The 20775-nt window shown below is 37.6% G+C and overlaps 1 protein-coding gene across 1 annotated transcript in view; it reads right to left on the reverse strand.

The window, feature by feature from the left end:
- NBAS (NBAS subunit of NRZ tethering complex) overlaps nucleotides 1-20775 on the reverse strand; it is a 185009-nt gene that overhangs the window by 126759 nt on the left and 37475 nt on the right. The window contains 9 exon segments of the mRNA XM_068424707.1: nucleotides 1928-2151; nucleotides 5576-5678; nucleotides 7184-7306; nucleotides 7823-7885; nucleotides 8598-8731; nucleotides 9726-9899; nucleotides 11072-11257; nucleotides 12729-12882; nucleotides 13546-13629. Coding sequence (XP_068280808.1) covers nucleotides 1928-2151; nucleotides 5576-5678; nucleotides 7184-7306; nucleotides 7823-7885; nucleotides 8598-8731; nucleotides 9726-9899; nucleotides 11072-11257; nucleotides 12729-12882; nucleotides 13546-13629 — 1245 coding nt within the window.

Raw genomic sequence — 20775 nt, forward strand, 5'->3', positions numbered from 1 at the left:
AGAAAGGCCCCAAAAAGGTCTCCCCGGAGCTTTCTCTTCTCCAGGCTGAACAGCCCCAACTCTCTCAGCCTGTCTTCATAGGAGAGGTGCTCCACCTCTCTGATGATTTTTGTGGCCCTCCTCTGGACCCACTCCAACAGATCCATGTCCTTCCTGTGCTGAGGACTCCAGAGCTGGATGCAGCACTCCAGGTGGGGTCTCACGAGAGCAGAGAGGCAGAATCACCTCCCTCGACCTGCTGGCCACGCTGCTTTTGATGCAGCCCAGAATACCGCTGGCTTTCTGGGCTGCAAGTGCACATTGTCGTCTCATGTCCAGCTTTTCATCCACCAGTAGCCCCAAGTCCTTCTCCACAAGGCTGCTCTCCATCCCTTCATCCTCCAACCTGTATCAATACCAGGATTTGCCCCAACCCATGCGCAGGACCTTGCACTTAGCCTTGTTGAACCTCATGCAGCTCGCATGGGCCCACTTCTTGAGCTTGTCCAGGTCCCTCTGGATGGCATCCTGTTCCTCAGGCATGCCAACCACACCACTCAGCTTGGTATCATCTGCAAACTTGCTGAGGGTGGATTTGATCCCACTGTCTATGTCACTGACGAAGATACTAAACAGTACTGGTCCCAACACGGACCCCTGAGGGACTCCACTTGTCACCAGTCTCCATCTGGACACTGAGGCGTTGACCACTACCCTCTAGATGCAACCACCCAACCAATTCCTCATCCACTGAACAGTCCACCCATCATATCCATATCTCTCCAATTTAGAGAGAAGGATGTTGTGGGAAACAGTGTCAAATACCTTACAGAAGTCCAGATAGACAACATCTGTAGCTCTTCCCTTGTCCACTCACGTAGTCACTCCATCATAGAAGGCCACTACATTGGTCAGGCAGGACTTGCCCTTGGCAAAGCCATGCTGGCTGTCTCGAATCATCTCCCTGTCCTCCATGTGCCTTAGCATAGCTTCTAGGAGGATCTGTTCTGTGATCTTCCCAGGCACACAGGTGAGGCTACGTTATATTAAAGCGCCACATGCAACACCAAAGGATTGGACTGCTGACCCAAAAGGTCTGTTCCAAATAACCATGCATTTTGTTACTGCTGCTCCAAAATGAAGTTACTCACCTGCAAAAACCAATCAATCCCTCTGCCTCCTAGTTTAGCCCAGAGGAGGGCTCCTCTCCTATGCATAGAGGAAATCGCACTGCTATAGTATCCTTTCCCCATACAAGTAAGCAGCTAACAGAGAGATTTTAACTCTGGCAATTATATGTATACAGATAAAATTCAATTGTAATCTGGATATCATAACAGTGTATGCACCTGCTTCATTGTGATTGCAGCTTTTGCACAGTATATCTAGTAGCCCTGGTGTCCAAAATGTAAAAAGGCTCAACTGATTTAAAAAAAATAATAATAATAAATTATATTTATATAAATATTCATATACTTTATTTTAAACATAAATTTAAAAAGTCAGTAACTCTTGGGCCTTTTAGATCTCCAAAGCAAGTATTTATCTAGAGGACTTATAAGCAGTAATGTCAGTCAATAAACCATGCTTTCAATAAAAAGGTAGAAATAGAGCTAGCATAATATAATAAATACTGTATAAGTAACTGTAAAGAAAGACTTGCACGTTTCTTGTTCTTCAACCTTAATTCTGTAACACATCATTTCAGCAACCAGGGACACTGATGGTGTACACACATACAGAGCAAGGCAGGGGAAAAAAAAAATAAAAAAAATCCCCCAATCAAAAAAATCTTACAGAAGCCAAAGATATTGTTTCCATTTACCATGTAATTTTACATGAAGAGAAATAAACCCATGTAAGATTCACCCCCGTACAGGAAAAACAAAATTGAAGTTTCAATGAAAAGAGCAATATGTATTTATGTATATGATAACTGTAAAAATACCTGGCCAAATCCATACAGCTATCGGTCAAACTCGTTGAAGAATTGAAATATTCTCTGCCAGCAGCCAAAACTAGTTCGATACTTTTCGCGTAGCTGACTCGGTACTGCGGCTTCCCTTTTGATGAACTCGGGAGATCCACTGACCAAATGCTGCAATGCATCATTTGCCCAGCTAAGTGGATATTGTCTATACTGCTTGAGCATAGAAGGCTTTCTGTGAATATCTAAAGAAAGAACAATAATTTAAAAATCTGCAGCAGCAGCTTCAAGTAAACTTATCTGCATTTTATGGAACCAACTTCTTTGAATAAAAAGATCTTTGAAGTTAAAAGAATACATTCAGTCCAAGCAGAAAATGTATCTTCTACCAAGGAGAGTATTTCTACAATTTATATAAGTAAAGCTAGAATCAACTAGTAGTTAGTTATTTCTACTTCCTGCAGAAAAAAGCTTATTAAATACCTTTTTACAGTATGACTTAAGAGACCAGAAATTATTTCGACCTACATTCTGAGGTGTTAATAGGATGTAAGAATCTGAAAAGGCAGTTCAGTATTAAGACCTTAAAACCAACAACATATGAGAAGAAATTTTCTATCCTTGAAGAAACTAAAAATATTTAGAACTGAGTATATAAGATGTTTTTTAAGTTTCAATCAAGGCTATATTCAAAGAATGCATCTGCCACAAAACACCTAACTTATTTTCAGGTCAAAGTTTTGCCCACTTTAAGACACTCAAAATAATCTCAATTCCTTACAAAAATAAACTGTTTTTTTTTTTTTAAATACAGTCAGTATCGTCCTAATGAAGAGCAACATATGCATTTAATCATTTCAGAAAACATTGCAGCTGCAACAATATGGCTTTTCTTGAAGGTTTTAAATTTAGTAACAAATTAAATAGAATCAGTGAATCATAGAAGAGCCCAGGTTGGAAGGGACCTCAAAAGATCATCTGGTCTGACCCTTTGTGCGAAAGAGGGCATAGATGAGATTATCTAACACCCTGTCTAATCACATCTTGAAATTAAATTATTTCTTCACTAGGAAGAACCTCTCCAAACCATCTCATGCTCTGGAAAGGAACACAGTTCAGTGCTTCTTAAAAACATCATACAATTGGATCATCTTCCATTTCACAATATATTAATCCTCAATGAGCAGTGAAAGATGCAAAGTATAGCTGACCCTTCTTCCTTAAAGATCACATACGTACAATTTATCTCCCAAAATTTATGGACATTAAGTCCTTCTACGAGAGGACAGGATTCACTTTGCATGCAAGCAGAACAGAGTAAGCATCACGCTAAAAGAGATCTCAATACAAACCTCACATGTGACTGCAAATCCTTACTGCCTCATCAATTTCTCAATTTTGAAGTTATCAAAGTATAATTGGATATGACAGCACTACATTTCAAAGCCTTTCTAGCATTTCCTAGATTTTTCCAAAACCCTTTGTTGGTTTTTTTAATCATATGAGGTTAAAAAATAAAATTAATAAAAAACCTATTAAGATCAGAGCAAAGCAAATGCTATTATTTTCAGAGTGCTCTAAATGCACTTAAGTTTTAAATGCACTTAAAAAAAAATTCCAAGTACACTATGCCTTAGCCTATCACAAACTCACGAATATTAAATACATTGCAGTTCTCTTTGAGCAACTTCAAATTGTACAACTACAGAGAAAGAGTGACTTTTTTACATGTAAGTCAAATAGCACTGTTTTTTCCCTTCATTTTTTTTTTTTTCTGATTTGCTTCCAAAACTACTCCCAAGAGCTAATCAGATTGGTAGCCATAAGCAATTAAACCTGCAAACTGAAATAAAACACTCAAACTTTCAAAAGATGTGACTATTTAAACACCAATTATAGTGGACAAGGCACTGTTTCTGTAATAAACTGCAGTATACTGAAGTGAAAAAGTAGATAAACAATACATGTCACAGCACATTCTCCATCAGTTTAATAACTCTCTTTTGCAAATATTAATGACATAATATTTGCAAAATATAATAATAATCCTGCCCAGGGCTTGGAGGGGTGGACTCTTCAATGGGTTAAAAACTGGCTGGATGGCCGAGCCCAGAGAGTGGTGGTGAATGGGGCAAAGTCCAACTGGCGGCCGGTCACTAGCGGTGTTCCCCAGGACTCAGTTCTGGGGCCAGTGCTGTTCAATATCTTTATAGATGATCTAGACGTAGGGATTGAGTGCACCCTCAGCAAATTTGCAGATGACACCAAGCTGGGTGGGAGTGTTGATCTGCTGGAGGGTAGGAAGGCCCTACAGAAGGATCTGGACAGGTTAGAGAGATGGGCCGAGACCAACAGCATGAGGTTCAACAAGAACAAGTGCCGGGTCTTACACTTTGGCCACTACAACCCCATGCAGTACTACAGGCTGGGGGAAGAGTGGTTAGAAAGCGGCCGGGTGGAAAGAGACCTGGGGGTGCTGATCAACAGCCGGCTAAACATGAGCCAGCAGTGTGCCCAGGTGGTCAAGAAGGCCAATGGCATCCTGGCCTGTATCAGGAATAGAGTAGCCAGCTGGTCTAGGGAAGTGATGGTCCCTCTCTACTCGGCACTGGTGAGGCCGCACCTTGACTACTGTGTCCAGTTCTGGGCCCCGCACTTCAAGAAAGATGTGGAGGTGTTGAGGCGAGTCCAGAGGAGGGCGACCAAGCTGGTGAAGGGTCTGGAGGGTCTGACCAATGAGGAACGGCTGAGGGAGCTGGGGTTGTTTAGCCTGGAGAAGAGGAGGATCAGAGGTGACTTTATTGCAGTCTACAACTACCTGAAGGGAGGTTGTAGTGAAGTGGGAGTCAGCCTCTTCTCCCAGGCAACTAGTGATAGGACAAGAGGACACAGCCTCAAGCTTCGCCAGGGGAGGTTCAGGTTGGACATTAGGAAGAATTTCTTTTCAGAAAGGGTTATTAGACATTGGAATGGGCTGCCCAGGGAGGTGGTGGAGTCACCATCTCTGGAGGTGTTTAAGAAAAGACTGTATATGGCACTTAGTGCCATGATCTAGTTGACAGGGTGGTGTCAGGGCAACGGTTGGACTCGATGATCCCTGAGGTCTCTTCCAACCTGGCTGATTCTGTGTGATTCTGTGCGATTCTGTGTGACATAGGTTTGGGGTTTATGCACATGCAGAGGTTTTTTTTTTAGCTTCAATGAAATTAGATTTCTCATCTCACATTATTTTAGCTCAACTGCAAGCAGTAGAAAGTCCATAATCCTATACTGATCTTGGATAATATTATCAAACCAGAACTTCATGTTTAAGAAATGCTTGGCTGAAGATATCATTTAGCTAAAAGACTGTTTATTTTCATTAGTTTTAACTGTTTATTACTAAAGACATTTGTCCATAGAATTAAGAAGTCTCAAGAATTTGACTCAATTTAAAAGAAGTTGATATTTATTAGATGGGCTTCTGAAGAAATGAATTAACACAGGAAGTTTCTGATTTGAATGAAAACACCATGAAAGAGCCAGCAGAGAACCAGGTAACATAACACAAGAAAATGTATTTACATTTGAACAATGTATTTACAATGTATTTACAATTTGAACAACAATATGAAATGAGAATTTGTAGCTTACTTGGGACATAAATCAGCAAGAAAACATAAAACTCACCTCATAGCAAGTATCTGAATGTAAGCATGTATATACTTTCTGCTGCATGTCTAACATATCCTGGAGCAATTCCTTCCAGTGTATCTCATGGACTGACGGTTGCCTACAAACATTTTTAAAATTAAATATTCTCTTCCTCAACAAATTTAAGGAAAAGCAGTAGATAACACTACAGTTCCATCAGCAAAAACATGAGTTTTTTCAAACGTTATTTCAATTGGAGTTTTAGTCAAAAGTGATTTAAAGACAGAATGCTTTTAATATTAACATTAAAACAGTGTCTGTGGGATAAAATTGTTTGACAACAACAATGCAGTACCCAAAGTGTTTTTTCCGTTTGTTTTCTGTGGGATAAGACAGGGATTTAAGCAATCTTTATCAAGATCCCCAAAGTAGGTTTTGGTAACTTCCAATAGCACATCAGGAAGTTGGAAGTGCTATCTTCCTGCTGATCCAAGAACAGCTGGGTAAAAACAAGTCTGTAACAGCAACTGAGGATCATTAAAGTGCTGTTCATCGTAGGCAATCTCAAAGGACTAATCAATTGCATGCAATCACAGGAGAATAGAGCTGCAAGTTTATTTTGTTCCTTAAACTGAAATGGTATTCAGATTCTTGACCCTCCGGATCTACGGATCTCTGTTTACCCACAAAGCTTCCCATACAACTTCACGTGCTCTGTAAAAACTTTTACTAGTAAAAACACTGTGAAGGTCTTTTGACATTATCTTGAGCCTTTCAGAATAAAAAAAGACTTTTTTAAGCTACACAAGCTAGTCCAGCTAATAGTGATTTTCTCATGTGTCGTTAGCTTTCCTTTTGGCAAAGCAAAGGGCCTGTACAAAAAGTGAAAAATCAACATTTTTCCTACAGAGACATTGACTTGATCTTTCTAAAGAAAGGTTTTCAGAAGTCTTAAAAAAGCTTTCAGCATGTCCAAGCTAAATACTACTCCGTCATCACCAGTAAACTGTTGCGCGTCTTTACTTTAAATAAGAAAAAAAAAATCAACCCGCAGTGATGCCTGTTTTTCCTAAGGTTCAATCTTTTTATCTGCTTATGCCAAGAGTCATGTAATAATTCATTTACAGTTGGAAGACTAGTTAAATGAAGTAGTTCTTAAACAGAAAAATTGAAAAACTATACTGGAAATATAAGAGGTAGAATCAATACATAAAATCAACAAATTACCCTATTACAAGAGCTCATAAGAAAACACGACAAAAAAATAAAGTGTTATTTTACAAATCCTACACTGTCAATAAAATTAAATAGGTCTTAAAGGACCTTATTTACAATATGTTAACTCTTACTGTTTATCGTCTTGCAGTATTTTGCAGCCAGTGTGCCTTTTAGGCTTGTTTACTTGAACACAAACATACTGAAACAGGTTGGAAGCAAGACAGAGTTTTTTGAACGTGGAGAACGCAGCCAAAACACTAATCATGTTAATCATCAGTTTAACAAATGTGTTTTATGTACATCATGTTCAGTTTGAACACTATGGTTCCCTACTGCAACAAAACAGGAAGGTACGCTCTCTGACAGTAAGTACTGTTACCTTACTGTCCTTTCCCCTTTATCTCCCACTCCCCTTCGAATACTAACTTGCGACCTGTGTGCCTTGTCAGCCTAATCATCAGCTTCCGTGCCTCCTCCGCACTGTCCTTTGTGTCTTTCACAAAGGAAACAGGCTTCTGAAGTCCATGTTTCTCCAACAGCTCTGACACACTGTAAATGAATAGTCAACATTTTTGAATCCCACACAGTTGTACAACTAACTCTACTGCAGCAGTCTTAAAGCTGTCTCAGACAATGTACTGCAAATGCAAACAGTCTCTATAAAGTCTGTAACAGTATGGATTAGCCAGAGTATCATTATTTACTAAAAAAAAAATTAATACTGTAGGGCACATGCATACCAGCAGTAACCTGATGACATATCTTCACAGCTTTTAGTTTTTGATCACTCAAAGTATTACAGAGTATCAAGATCAAAATAAATTCCCCAGGTAACCTTCTTTTCCCTCAAGAAAAAAAAAAAAAAAAAAAAGAAGAGACCTTTGTTTCAATGAAAATATCTGTGCAGTTTTATAATATTCAGATAGCTTAAACCATTCACAATTTTTAAGATTCAAGATTTCTGTTTTCAAAATATTCTTGCTGGTTTCTTGTCATAAAAAAGTTCCTGGCTATGTCTAGTGACTTCTGTAAGAATACATTATTTATTTCAGTAAAATTAAATACCTAAGAATGTGCTCCAGTTCATCTACTTCATCATGAAGAGTGTTAGTTTTATCTGTTTGAGGCCTGCAAAGATATTACACAATTAATACTAAATATAAATATTGATACTTCTTGTAACTTAATGTAATTCATATTACACCTATAGAGATAAGCAGTTTGAAACATTCCTTGATGAAAATCAAATATATGTTTGCTTGAAAAGATTAAAACTGTTGGCTTCTTGCTGGAAGGATAGCTAAAACTGAGAGGGTCCCTCAGTCTTTCAAGAACAGAGCTTTTCCTTCTTCCTTAGACTTTTCTCAGGCTCTCTCCTTCCTACATGTAAAAGATATTGGGAGAAGAGTTTACACCTCCTTCTCATGCTTTCACTTTCTTGAGAATTACTTGTCCTCCATATAGGTCTTCCATATAGAGACCTCTCTCACAGGGCCATGTTGCTGCTTACAAGGTAAGTGCAAGATGCCACTAACTGTAACAAGACCAGTAAGACAGCACTAAAACTTGGTCTCAATTCACCAGGGTATAAAAATCTAAGAAACTAATACAGAAGCCTTGGTCTAGGCTACTCCTTTAAATCATGTTTTGTTGCATTATTTGGCAGAGTACCTATACAGCACAAGCATACATATATGACCACAGCAATTCAGACAGGAACAGAGTATTCCAGTAATATCATCTGCCCTTTAGTGACTTAACAACTATTTTTAAAGCATTAATTCGCAACTATATTTAACATACCTAAAATATTTACAAATAACTAGCTGAAAATGTTTACCCGTATCCTCTTTGTGGAAGGCATTCTAAAATATCATAACAGAGAGCGAGCTGGTCATCTCGTTCACAACTATAAATACATTCCAATGCCATAATCATAAGCTGGTCTTGATCAGGAATAATTTTTTGCTGACACTAACAAGAAGAGAAAGCACATTAGTTTGAGTTTTCTGTTTCTAATTCAACAGTTAAGTTTCTTCTGAATATAAAAAGATGTGTACTCGAAGTAAATAAATTGTCTTCAGCTGTAATTAGAATGTCTCTTGCTGACAACTTAGTGAAGTACCTGTTGAAGTCACACCTGAAACATAACTTGGCTAGTTTCCTACACTGCAGACACTTGAAAGAACAGTGGTACGCCTTTATATTCTTTTTTGAATTTGACATGTGGAGAGGGTGCAGGGCAGAGGAAGGCAACTGCTGCAAACATTTGTCAGATTTATTTAATATAAATAAATAACAGCATTTATTTACTATAAATAAATAACAGCATCAATATATATAAAATAGCTGTTTTTTCCTTCACTGGTTGATTTCTGTCCATACACTTAGAAGAATGTTCAATAGTATACAAAAATGTACTTATGTGCCCTGGAATAATTATTTAAGCTGTAGAAGCAGTATGAAATACTCACATGGCTCCATCCTAACGGCCTCCACTTTATTCTTTACATTTGTTGTGGAAAAAGAGGGGTGGGGGGGGAAGGGGGTATGGAACAACTTGAAATCTACTGCTAATAAAATTCCTCAGGAAAAAACTATTAGTGAGATCACAAAAACTCTTCCAGATCCATTTCTTAAAAAGCAAATATGCCAGGAATTTACCTTAAAGATGTCACCAGAAAATTATTTCAAAGAAGAATCTTTACAATAATTTTTATTCTTAGGTCAAGATCCTAATCACATTATTTGACAATCTCATCAAGGACAGTTTAGCTGCATCATAACTTATGCTATAATACTTTTTAATTAATGTTTTCTAAAGCATAACAAATCCTGGGTCCAAGAAGAAGGGAAAGATCATAGGGACAACCTGACTTAGAAGATGAAAAACTCTGTTTATGAATTCACCTCTTCAGGACAAGAATTTCCAAAGAAAACAGTAGAATCATCAGAGCTCTACACTTACAGCAGGTTTTGAATTCTGAAATATCTTCAGAGGCAGAGTCAGGTCTTCCTTTGCTAATGCTACTAAATATTCTTTAAAAAGTGAATTTGCCAGACCAGGGCACTGATTTTCACAGCGGTGGAGAAAAGGAATCATCCACTGATAAACATTCTTCACATATTTTTCATCAGAGGACTGGAAGGTGGAATGAGTTACAGAGAGGAAAAAAAAGAACAAGTTCAGCTCCATTGTCCAAAACAAACAAGAAAACCAAAAAACACATAGAACATATTTTAATCAATATAACTGAAACAGTATCTTCACCTATCACAAACAACAGCTGAAGTCTGACATTGGCCACTGCTGCACAGATTGCTACATCATGAAGCACTGAAACAATCCATCATCTTTCTGCTACCCAATGGCTTGCGGAAACCAAACAGTAGAGAGTAAAGCCCATTACATGAGGAAAGCCTAGCTGTCTTCCTCCTGCAATTTCAGAATCAGTGAAAGATTGGCTTGCATCCATGTCAGAATGGCATTACTTTCGTTATGCAAGAATGCAAGACAGAAAAATAAACAATGAGGGGTTACATAAATCCTAGCAAAATTTTGAAAATTCTGAGGAGCTTCAAGCACATAAGTATTCTTCTCCGGTGCTTACATATGCTTAGACTGAATTTCAGAGCCCTGTTCAATCACTAGGTATTTTTCAACCTTTCCAAGAGGTCTTTTTCTATTCTGAAATGCCATGCACAGGCTGAACACAGAGAAGATGAAAAACACACATATGCTGCAAATATTAAGATTTTTTGCCAATATTTAAAGACACCAAAAAATATCCAATGTAACCATTCAATGTTGTTGTATCTGCAGCATAATCAACAGCTACACTAAAGATCCTTTAGAAAGGGCCAATGAAAAAGCAATTCACAGCTTTCAAAAGACTGGAAAGAATCGTAGAATCATAGAATCGTTTCGGTTGGAAAGGACCTTTAAGATCATTGAGTCCAACTGTTAACCCAGCACTGCCAAGTCCACCATTAAACCATGTCCCTAAGTACCACATCTATACGTCTTATAAATACCTCCAGGGATGGTGACTCCACCACCTCCCTGGGCAGCCTGTTCCAATGTTGGATAACCCTTTCAGTGAAGAAATTTGTCCTGATATCCAATCTACACTGAGCCATTTCAGCTTTTGTTAACAACTAAACAGTGTAAGTGCTGAATTCTTGTTGAATTAAAGATGGAGGTTCATCAGAAAAATGTCAGCCACTAACAGGATCTAGGGTAAACATAGGATCTAGGGTAAACTGGATTACTGGAATTCAAGGTATACTTACTGATTTATTCAAAATACTTACATTCTTCATCAACAGTCTCAGCTTTTCAATGTCTTTCATCTCTACAAGCTCCTTCAAAGTTAAGATTCGATCACCACCAGTCTCATAAACTACTGTCTCAAGAGTGATCAGATTGTTACAAAGCACCTCCAGACCAGGAATATTCCTCTCCATGCCAAGACGAACAAGGGACAGAGCACAGTCCACCTGAAAAATAATAAAAACCCCTGCTGTACAACTGTTTGCCAAAAAACAATTTCAAGTCCAATCTACGTCCTGTTTGTGTATTTTTTCCCATGTTCCTTTTGCTTAATAGGCAATTCTGAGTTCCTAGAAGTTTTTGTGGTATGTATATTCCTAACTTAATTGTTCTTCTCAACTTTATAAAGCTTAAAATAATAATTATATAATTAAAACAAATAAAAAATATTAATAATAAAGCTTATAAAATGCTTTACATTAGTGGATGATGTCATTACAGGTCTTTTGACCCAGATGCATCCTATTGATGCACGTAAATTAGGAGCATACTATTTTTTTACTCCTTCTGGATATCACACACAGAAATACATGAACTCATCTCACTGCATGGAACATAAAGGATTGCTTTAAACTAAGATAATCAGCTAACTGACTGAAGTTATGCGTACCTCTGCATGTGACATGACTTTTCTAGCTGACTATGAATTAATAATTTTAATTGTTGCATTTTATTTCACAGAGATAATGACTGTCTTTTTCCCTGGTGACTGAAAATACCTTTGTATGATAGATTCTGTTTTGATTTCAAAGAACTCAATATTGGCTATATGTATTCAGTGAGGCAGATATAAGTCTGGAAGAGCAGAATGCAAATTCATTTATATGTTAGTAACTTAATTGATCCTTGAAAGTTGCTTTTATTTCCATACCTGCTGATAGGCTGTTAAGATCACAGGGAACTATGATTAAAGAGCCTTGGAAGACTGCAATCTTGAAGAATAAAAGAACTCGCCCATCAGAACTAACTCATAGTGATACTTCCCGTCAACCACCTTTTCATGCAGCTAAATTGGCTTGAGAAGCAATAAAATACCAGAGCACATCAGTGATGAGCTCTGTTCTTACTTACACGACTTACCTCTACCACATGGAATTTCAAACATTTTTAAAATACGAAGAAAATAAAGCAAAAATAAGCTGCATGGTAGTCCCACAGACACACAATAAACCTCACAGGAAGAAAACATGATCGTACTACATACTGGCATATGAGCGACACATGACTGCCACATATCGATATATATGGCCCAGTATCATGTGACAGATAATAAAACATGTTTCCTGATACCCTGTGCACAACATTCCCTCTCTTAGTTACAAACATAAAATGTAATGGTAAACATTTTTCATGGACTACAGAAGTGCTACTGTCTGCTATGGTAAGCCATGTGAAAGGGAATCTCCTGGCTTCGTATTCATTCCTATGGATCAATCATTTGGCTGAGTAAACTTCAGAGCAAGCATAAGTACACTGCAAAAGAAAAAACAAACACTTCAAAAGCCAAAATGAAGACTGAAACACAGTGTATATTACTGAGGGAAAAGAGTCCCATCAATACGCATTAAGACAGAATTCTGTTGGAGAAGGCTGACCAGCCCGAGTCAGCCATCATCATCTCCTCGCTGCTATTCTCACCTGCATCGCATATTTTTCAATTTCCTGTGCTCTGCTCAAATACCAATCGGTAACGAGACCTACTGAAAGGTTAGTAGTCCTGTACTTCAGTAACTCAGGTTGCATTTCATACAGAAATTCGCCTTCATCTTGTAAAGTTGGTTCAACAATCATCCTTTTAAAAGAAAAAAAGTAAGTATATGTTTAAGTATACTTGAATTTTTTTCACATCAGTCTTTTTCCTAAAACTTCTGGTTGTTCTGAAAGAAAATGATACAATCAACCTACCATTACACCAATAATTTGACGAGACCCAAATGCCGATCACAGTAAGTGTTAATTTTTGTTAGCAAAGTAACTAGTAAGATATTACAAACACAAGACAGATCATGAAATAAAGAATCCTCTCTACTAAAGACACAGGTATGCCCAGCCTCGGCTTTCCATCTGCTCCTCACACAGTGAAAGGCAGTTTTGTGATCCATTAACACCGCTATGATGTTATGGTTGACAAGTAACAGGCCAGAAGGGAAAAAAAAAAAAAAGAAACAAAGAAAAAAAAAAAAATCAGGATTTGCAACAGTAACCTCCCACCCTTTAACATGCATTTGTGAAAGTTATTCATTACATAATCACACTGAACATAACGCTATAAAATAAAAGTGTTTTGCTCAGTCAGTCTCACTAAGGTAGCTGAAAACACAAGTTAGTGTCCACAAAAAAAAAAAGAAGTGAGTCTTACTAGGTATTTCCCACATTTTAAGAATTAGTAAGTAAATTCTTTACCTGAAATGTACATAAATACAGAAAAATTTTTTTGCTTTTTCTGCATATTTACCTGCATTCTGCTTTTTCACACCAGTCTTCTTCACGATGCTTCTGCTCATTCCAAGGAAGAATTTTCAATGTCCCCTGCTTGTAACTGGTATAAAAGAAGAGGAAACTTTACACAATTTTTTTTTAAATTGTGATGGCATTCAATTAATGGAATAAAAAGCATATGCAAGTATTTCAGTGAATTCTTAATAAGTATGTAATTCAATTACAGTATCAATTCTTTCAGATTTATCACTTCTTAATGTAGCTATACAACTGTGATTTTGCCTGTATGAAATTATTTGTGCAAACACATATTCTACCTATACCATTAAAGATACACTAAAAAAAAAAAATATATTCATTTTCTTACTGACCATACCTTTTTTTTTTTTTAAAAAAAAAAAAAAAGGAAAAAACACACTACACATTTTAAGAATTTTTATTGCTTCACATTAAGTATTCTGACTTCATATGCTGTCACGGAAGACTGAAATGAGCAAAATCCTATGATCTTCACAGCTTAAAAAATACATAATTCTTCAAATTTTCACACAAATCCTCATACTAAATTGAAACAAGATATGTCCTGCTGTACTGATCTTCTCAATTAAGTTTAATGTGGTTTTCTCACTAGAAACATCCACGGTGAAACATTCTTTAAATACTGAGGTTGAAGAAAAAAAAAATTCTGTTTAAAATGCAGATAATGAACACCATGGGTTATTACTAGAATGATCAGTTACAGCTCGCTGTTGTAGGCTAGTTGTTTAAGCAGCATAAAACCTGAGAAAACCATGTCAAACTATGCAGAACACAAACTAAGGGGGAAGAGAAGACCCATATTGGTTCTGGCATTTGTAGAAATAAGAAACAAACCATGTACAAAGTAAAGACATTACGGTTTCAGCATACTGGAGCAATAAGCTACTTTAAATCTCATTTTTCACCTGACCCTGATAATAAACAGCAACAGCAATACCACATGGACAATCCCTGTCCATAAATTAAATAACTGATACAATCTTCTCATCCCTTGAAGAGCAGCACTGTAACTCAGTAGCTTAAAAAGAAACGATTCCAACAAACAAATCAATTTCACGATATAGCAAGGGTCAGAACAACAAACTAAAAATCAGTAACTCCATCTCATTTAGCAACAGCCATTAAATACATTTAACAAAGCAAGGCATGTCCATACTAACTGCCTACTAACACATGCACATTTCTCGCACAAGGTCAGCCACCCTTCCTGTCCCTCCTCTACACACTAACAGTAATACTTCATATATTTTATCCGTAGTAATTCCAACCTTCCAAATGTAACACGCAGTAGAAATCCAGCAATAAATTGGCAGAGAGAGATCTGCAGGCTATAAAAGTCAAAAAAAAAAGGAGGGGAGAAGATGGAAAACTGCTGATTCCTGTGTCTCAGCTATAGCAACATCTGTGTTCAATTCCAGTTCAGTTGGACAAAACACTCCATAATTATCTTTATAATTAGGCACCATGTAGCAACATCACTGAAAAATAATAAAGAAAACTCCAAATTAACATTTATAGTATAAGCACCAGGAATAAAGTCACTTCCTAATTTTGGAAAGATTAATCATCAGACCACGTATTTTAGGGATTGGGGGGGGCCGTTGTTTGTTTAAGTCTTAGATAACATAATTTCTCCATTAATTTTAAATATTAAATGTCATACATGACAATGTTACGATGGAAGGCCCAGTTTGTAGTGAAAAAGTTCTCCTTATCCGTTGAAATGTCAAATAACAGAAAAGCCAAGTATGATTAACACTCCCTTCCAAAATATAAAATCAAGATAGTATGAGGTCTTCAAAATAACTTCTCCAACACACCACTATGGCTTATAGTTTCAACTGAAGTTGAAAGTTTATTGCTTAAAAAACTGCTTGCTGAGAAAGACCTCACTCAATTCGAGTTCCCAGGCTTTGCTCTCTTTGTTTGACAGTTGCTTTGCTTCCTCCTTTCCCCTCACCTCCAAAATCCATCACTGAGGAAGCAAGGTGCAACTCCGCCTCCCTCTGCCTACCTTCTTCAACAGGGTACAACAGAAAAAAGTTGAAAAGTACAGAGACAAGCAATGTGAACGACCAAAGACAAGAAGTGAGTGATCATCCCTTCTGTGAAAGCCAGAGCAGACTGAAGAATCCTAGATGAAAGAAAACAACTAATATGCTAAGATTGATATAAAGTTGTTCATTTTTCTGTTTGACTTAAATAGGAAATAACATTTCACTGTTTTTACCTCCAACACTGTAAGCACTGAGGAGACTAACAGGGCCTCATTTAAAACAAACAGCAGCAGATACTGTTTTACACCATATGCAGCTAAGCTGTTAGCTACTTGCTGCATGACATAGAAGATAAAAAAAAAAAAGTGCATTTGCGTTCAAAAATAGAAAGAATTCTTGTAATAAAGTGTCATGAAAGTCTACGATGTCTAGAAAATATCTAGTTCAGGAATATTTGAGCCACATATTATAAACACTTGAGAAACTTCAGGTAAATGTTGCAATGCGCTTGCCTGTACCTACTTTTTTTTTCTCTTGGCAACTGCTGTTGGCCATTCACCTTCTGGCCAAATCTACCAAGACCAATCTCATGTTTCAGCACAAGATTTTGCAGGAATGAAACTTACAGTTGTCCAGACACATCAATCCAAGAAGTACTGTAAGCATAGTTCAAAAGTTTTTCATAAAAGCTTATTAACAGACCTCAACACAAAATGCTAAAGCAGGGAAGATTTTTCAGTTCATGGGAGAGAAGCACCATGCATTACTATCTTGACTGGAAAACGTCTACTCCATCTTTTTTTCCCCTTCCCACAGCAGAAAAAGTTAGAGTTATATACTTTAAGTCAGGTATAAGGATAAGCCACAGAAAAGTCTTTTAAAAGTATTTTCTGCTCTGGCTCAATTTGCCATTTTAAAAGTATTCCGGTTCACCATAGGAGTAACTTGAGAAAGGAATTTTCCATTTTTAAAGCTCTCACGAAGAGTCAAGCAGCACTCAGTAACTCCCTCCTCTAAATGCTTAAACAAAACAATACAAAAAAAAGATACAACTGCAAAATACCTCATCCAAGTAGAAACCAGCAATTACGGAAAGTCAGTCTTAACTGATACATTTCTTGCCGTGATCACAAAAAAACAGCAAAACCCACACCACTCAGAACGGACTGCTAAATTCATTCACCTTCTCAACAACGCTAAAAAAACTTAGAACTCCCTCCTGCCCTTTACATGACTGTATCCAACTGTCCTTACTTTCTCTCCTCATTCTGAAGAGTTTAGAAAAACTCTTTGTTATTTGAATTCATATACAAGGACTTGAATAAATCAGTCTTGACACTTAGCAAGGGATGGGAGATCCCTGCACCTGAGTCCTCTACAAAGGCAAATAAATTGTTAAAATGCTGTATTCATCTCAACATTTATCACAACATTTTTTTCTTAACCGATAGTTACGTTTTAGCAGAGATTTTTTTTTTCCTCAGATCTCCATATCATTAATTCCTGTGACTCATGCAGAAACAGAGAGCAACAAAACTTTGGAAAAGTAGCTGTTAAAATGGAAGCAAGTCAGATGAGACAGCTCTCAGGCATCAAAACACCATTGCATTCTGCAAACTCAAAAACATAAGTGCAGATGAGACGGGTAAAAAAAAAAAAAAAAAAGATACACAGACATGAACACATGTACGCAAAGAGACAGGGCTTCCATTTTTCTACCATGCTTTTGTTTACAACACGTGTTCAGCAAATCCAGCTGAACTGGGGCACATCAGAACCACCACAAGTGCCCTGCGCACAATACATAAGTCTAAGCGGGCTGGAAGCAGTGAATTTAGCGTGCGCAGGTAACTCGCCGTATGTGCAACACATGCTCTATGCTACTGCATCCAGAATTCACGAGTCTCTCTGCTTACGCTACGCAACTTTGCAGTTTTGTTCTAGAAATTGAAATCCTACAGAGGTCAGAGCCAATCACACAGATTTAACCTGCACATACGCGGTGGGCACTGATCTGAAACTCCAGATGTGAGGACAGGTCACTGTAGTCACTAAGGCAGGTGACCTTCTTTTCCAGTTAAAAGAAACTATCAGCTGTGCCATACCATAACGCTACACAAATATTAGCATGGCCTTTTCTTTATTATTAATATTATTATTTTTCTCCTGAGCCACTGCTTCCCCCCAGCCTTTCCCCTTCTCTATTTTCTTTTCAACAGTAGAATAAATATGATTGGAGCTCAGTAAATTGACAGATTACAGAGGTATTCAACTCTATTTCTTCAAAAAGAGCTGACTTTTCCTGTATTGCTCTTTTCACTCTATTGTTTGCGTTGGCTTTGCAATTCTTCCCATTCTTTGCTTCGACAAAAGAGGTCCATCCTATTGTAGTTTCTGTATCCTACCAACTGCATTTATTCAAACCTGCAGATTATTTTTCTCTCCAAGGACACGCTTTCAAAAGAGGAAGGTCTAATTCAGTTTTAAGGTCAGAGTCCAATACTTTCCATTACAAATGGCAACATTGTGGGGTTTTTTTTTCCTTCAAGCATTTCATACAGCAGGCCTGTCTCCAAGACTCATCTAGTTGAAGATTAGAAACTTTTTTTAAAAATCTTTTTCCTTGTAAACTTGTGCATGTCGAATCCAAACTTCCAAGGCAAAAGGCAATTTGCCCCAACACATTTATGAAACAATACCTTTTTGCTGAGACCTACATATTTTTCAGAGTAGGTTTGTTTTTTTTTTCTAAAAATATTTTGGGAGTAGATGAATCTTTGCTTTTTCTTTTCTTTAAATCATGTCTCATTGTCTGAAAAAATAACGTCATAAACATTAAATCTGCATTTGAAATATTGTGTGTTAGATACTGGAATGGTTCTGAGCATAACGTGTTTAAGTAAGACTCCAAGTATTGATCTGTTAGAGGTGATAAAGCTATATGTGAAAGATACTGAACTATAAAAAAAAAGAAGGTAGTGTTACCATCAAATGGTTTTGTTATCCACTTAAAATGTTTTTGAAGAATGTGCTTGATTCCAATTTTATTACATTTATGTTTAAAATTATTTAAAACTTTGGTTTTGTGATAAAAGGAACACAAAACCCTGAACCTTCAAATATTCTTTCCCCCTGCTGACACTTGCACACTTATCAGAATTTATGATTTCCACATTTTACTGTAGGTACACTGTAAACTATTTTAGACTTCACATTCAAATTAGCACTTCCATGATCCCACTACATACAGATATGGAAGCATTAAAAGTAGACTAGATATAATACATATAGTTGTATATAATACAGGATCTGCAAGGGAAGTTTTATAAAATATTCTTTTTTAATTTAATCCAGAAACTCATTTGCCCAAAGTCTGTATCTTCTCAGACAGCAATAGGGAAATCAATGCCAGTTTCTGTTGCTCTGCAATTCTTATGGCTCTGAAACAGTTATGTCACAATTATTCTATAACTGAGGATGAAATATAGCAAGAAATGTATCCCAAATATGTAGTCTTAAACACCTACGATATGTACTGCATCAAAACATTCTTTTCTACCATTATAGTAGTTCAGTAGTGAATTAGTAAATACAACTATATAACTGATTACATATATTTTTAAGTTTCCAATTATTCAATATATTATGTGATACAAAGGCGGTGGGCAGAGAGAGAAGCTCTTCATTTTCCAGGAACATCCATATGACATGATAAATTCATCAAGACTGAAGTACAGCTGATGCCTAAAACAGACTGCAAAACCACCACATTTTTTGGGAAAACTGGTCCACATAAACGAGTGGAAAAGGTATCCCAGCTGGTTTTGGCCACCACAGTTAATTCCTCTTCAGAATTCCTGCTGTGCACATTGTGACAACAGGTCTTTTGAAGCAATTCTGCCACCAGAGGAGAAAAGTTATATCTGATTTCACATAAACAAATCAAGCTATGTTTTAATGATGTGGTTAACCTTTATTAGGCTTTGGGGAAAGGAAACTTTTTTTCTCCTAAACCAACCTAGACTGAATAATGTAAACATCAGAAAATTCAACCAACACTACACAACTGCAGTTTAGAAGCTCGCTGTGGTTTTTTTCTTGATGTACACAATTATAATTGTGAGGCAATAGCTTTCACAAAATCAAAATGGGCTATTTTAAAGACACAGCTGAACTCCAAGTAAGATCAAAGCTGTCTGCCACCCTATAGTGAAAATACTCCTTCAGAACTGTACATTTATAAAGGATAATGAATGCTCATGGAAAAAATTTTGTTCTAAACCCTGTAAAAAGGTGACAAGTAAGACAACAGCAGCAATACACTTTCATGAGAAGATTGGCAAAGGCAAGCTAAGGTACATTTCAGGGCTATGCAGGCAAAAGACACACATGGTAGATGAAGACAGGACAAGTCAGACATGAACAAGCCAGAAATATAAAGAAAACCCTGTTAATGCTCTGTGGATAAACAGCACAGGCACAGTTCAAGCTCACGTGCTATAGGAAGGCATGTGAAGACTGTTACTGGCCTGCCTGAAACCTTCTCCACACTGAACACACACAGCTCTCAGCCTTCAAGTGCTCCAGTCCCCAATCACCTTGGCATCCCTCTGCTGAACTCGCTCCAGTTTACTGATGTCTTTCCTGTACTGGGGGCCAGTATTCTAGATGTAGCTGAACAAGTGCAGTAGTCTGATTGCTCAGTCTCTTGGCTGCACTTCTGTTCATGCAGGACAACATGCTGCTGGCCTTCCCTGCTGGCTCATGTCCTGCTTGTGCCCACCAGGACCTCCAGGTCCTTTTCAGCAGAGCTGCTTCCCGGTCAGTCTCCAGCCTTTATTGTTGCAAGAGTTTCACCAGTTGCAGGAACAGGACTTTGCATTTGTCCTTCTTGCACTCCCCAAGGCTCTTGCTGGCCCATTCCTCCAGCCTGTCTAGGCCCCTCTGAATGAGAGCTCAGCTCCAGCACAGCAGCTCCTGTGAAGCTTCCCTCCTTCCTTCGTGACAGCTCATGTTCTCCACGGCTCCCTCATAGCTTCAAGTTCTCACTGTCCTCTTCAAAAGCTCCTCACGACTAATACCTACAGTACTTTCACCAGCTCAGTTTCTGCAGCAGTCTTCTCGCTGCACTGAGCTGCTCCTACTGCTTTCCCAGATCCCCACACGGGCCAGTTTGCTTTCACTTCATAGTGGAAGGTAAGGTCTGAGAT

This window comes from Nyctibius grandis, chromosome 1, assembly GCF_013368605.1.
Source record: "Nyctibius grandis isolate bNycGra1 chromosome 1, bNycGra1.pri, whole genome shotgun sequence".
Classification (NCBI taxonomy): Eukaryota; Metazoa; Chordata; class Aves; order Nyctibiiformes; family Nyctibiidae; genus Nyctibius; species Nyctibius grandis.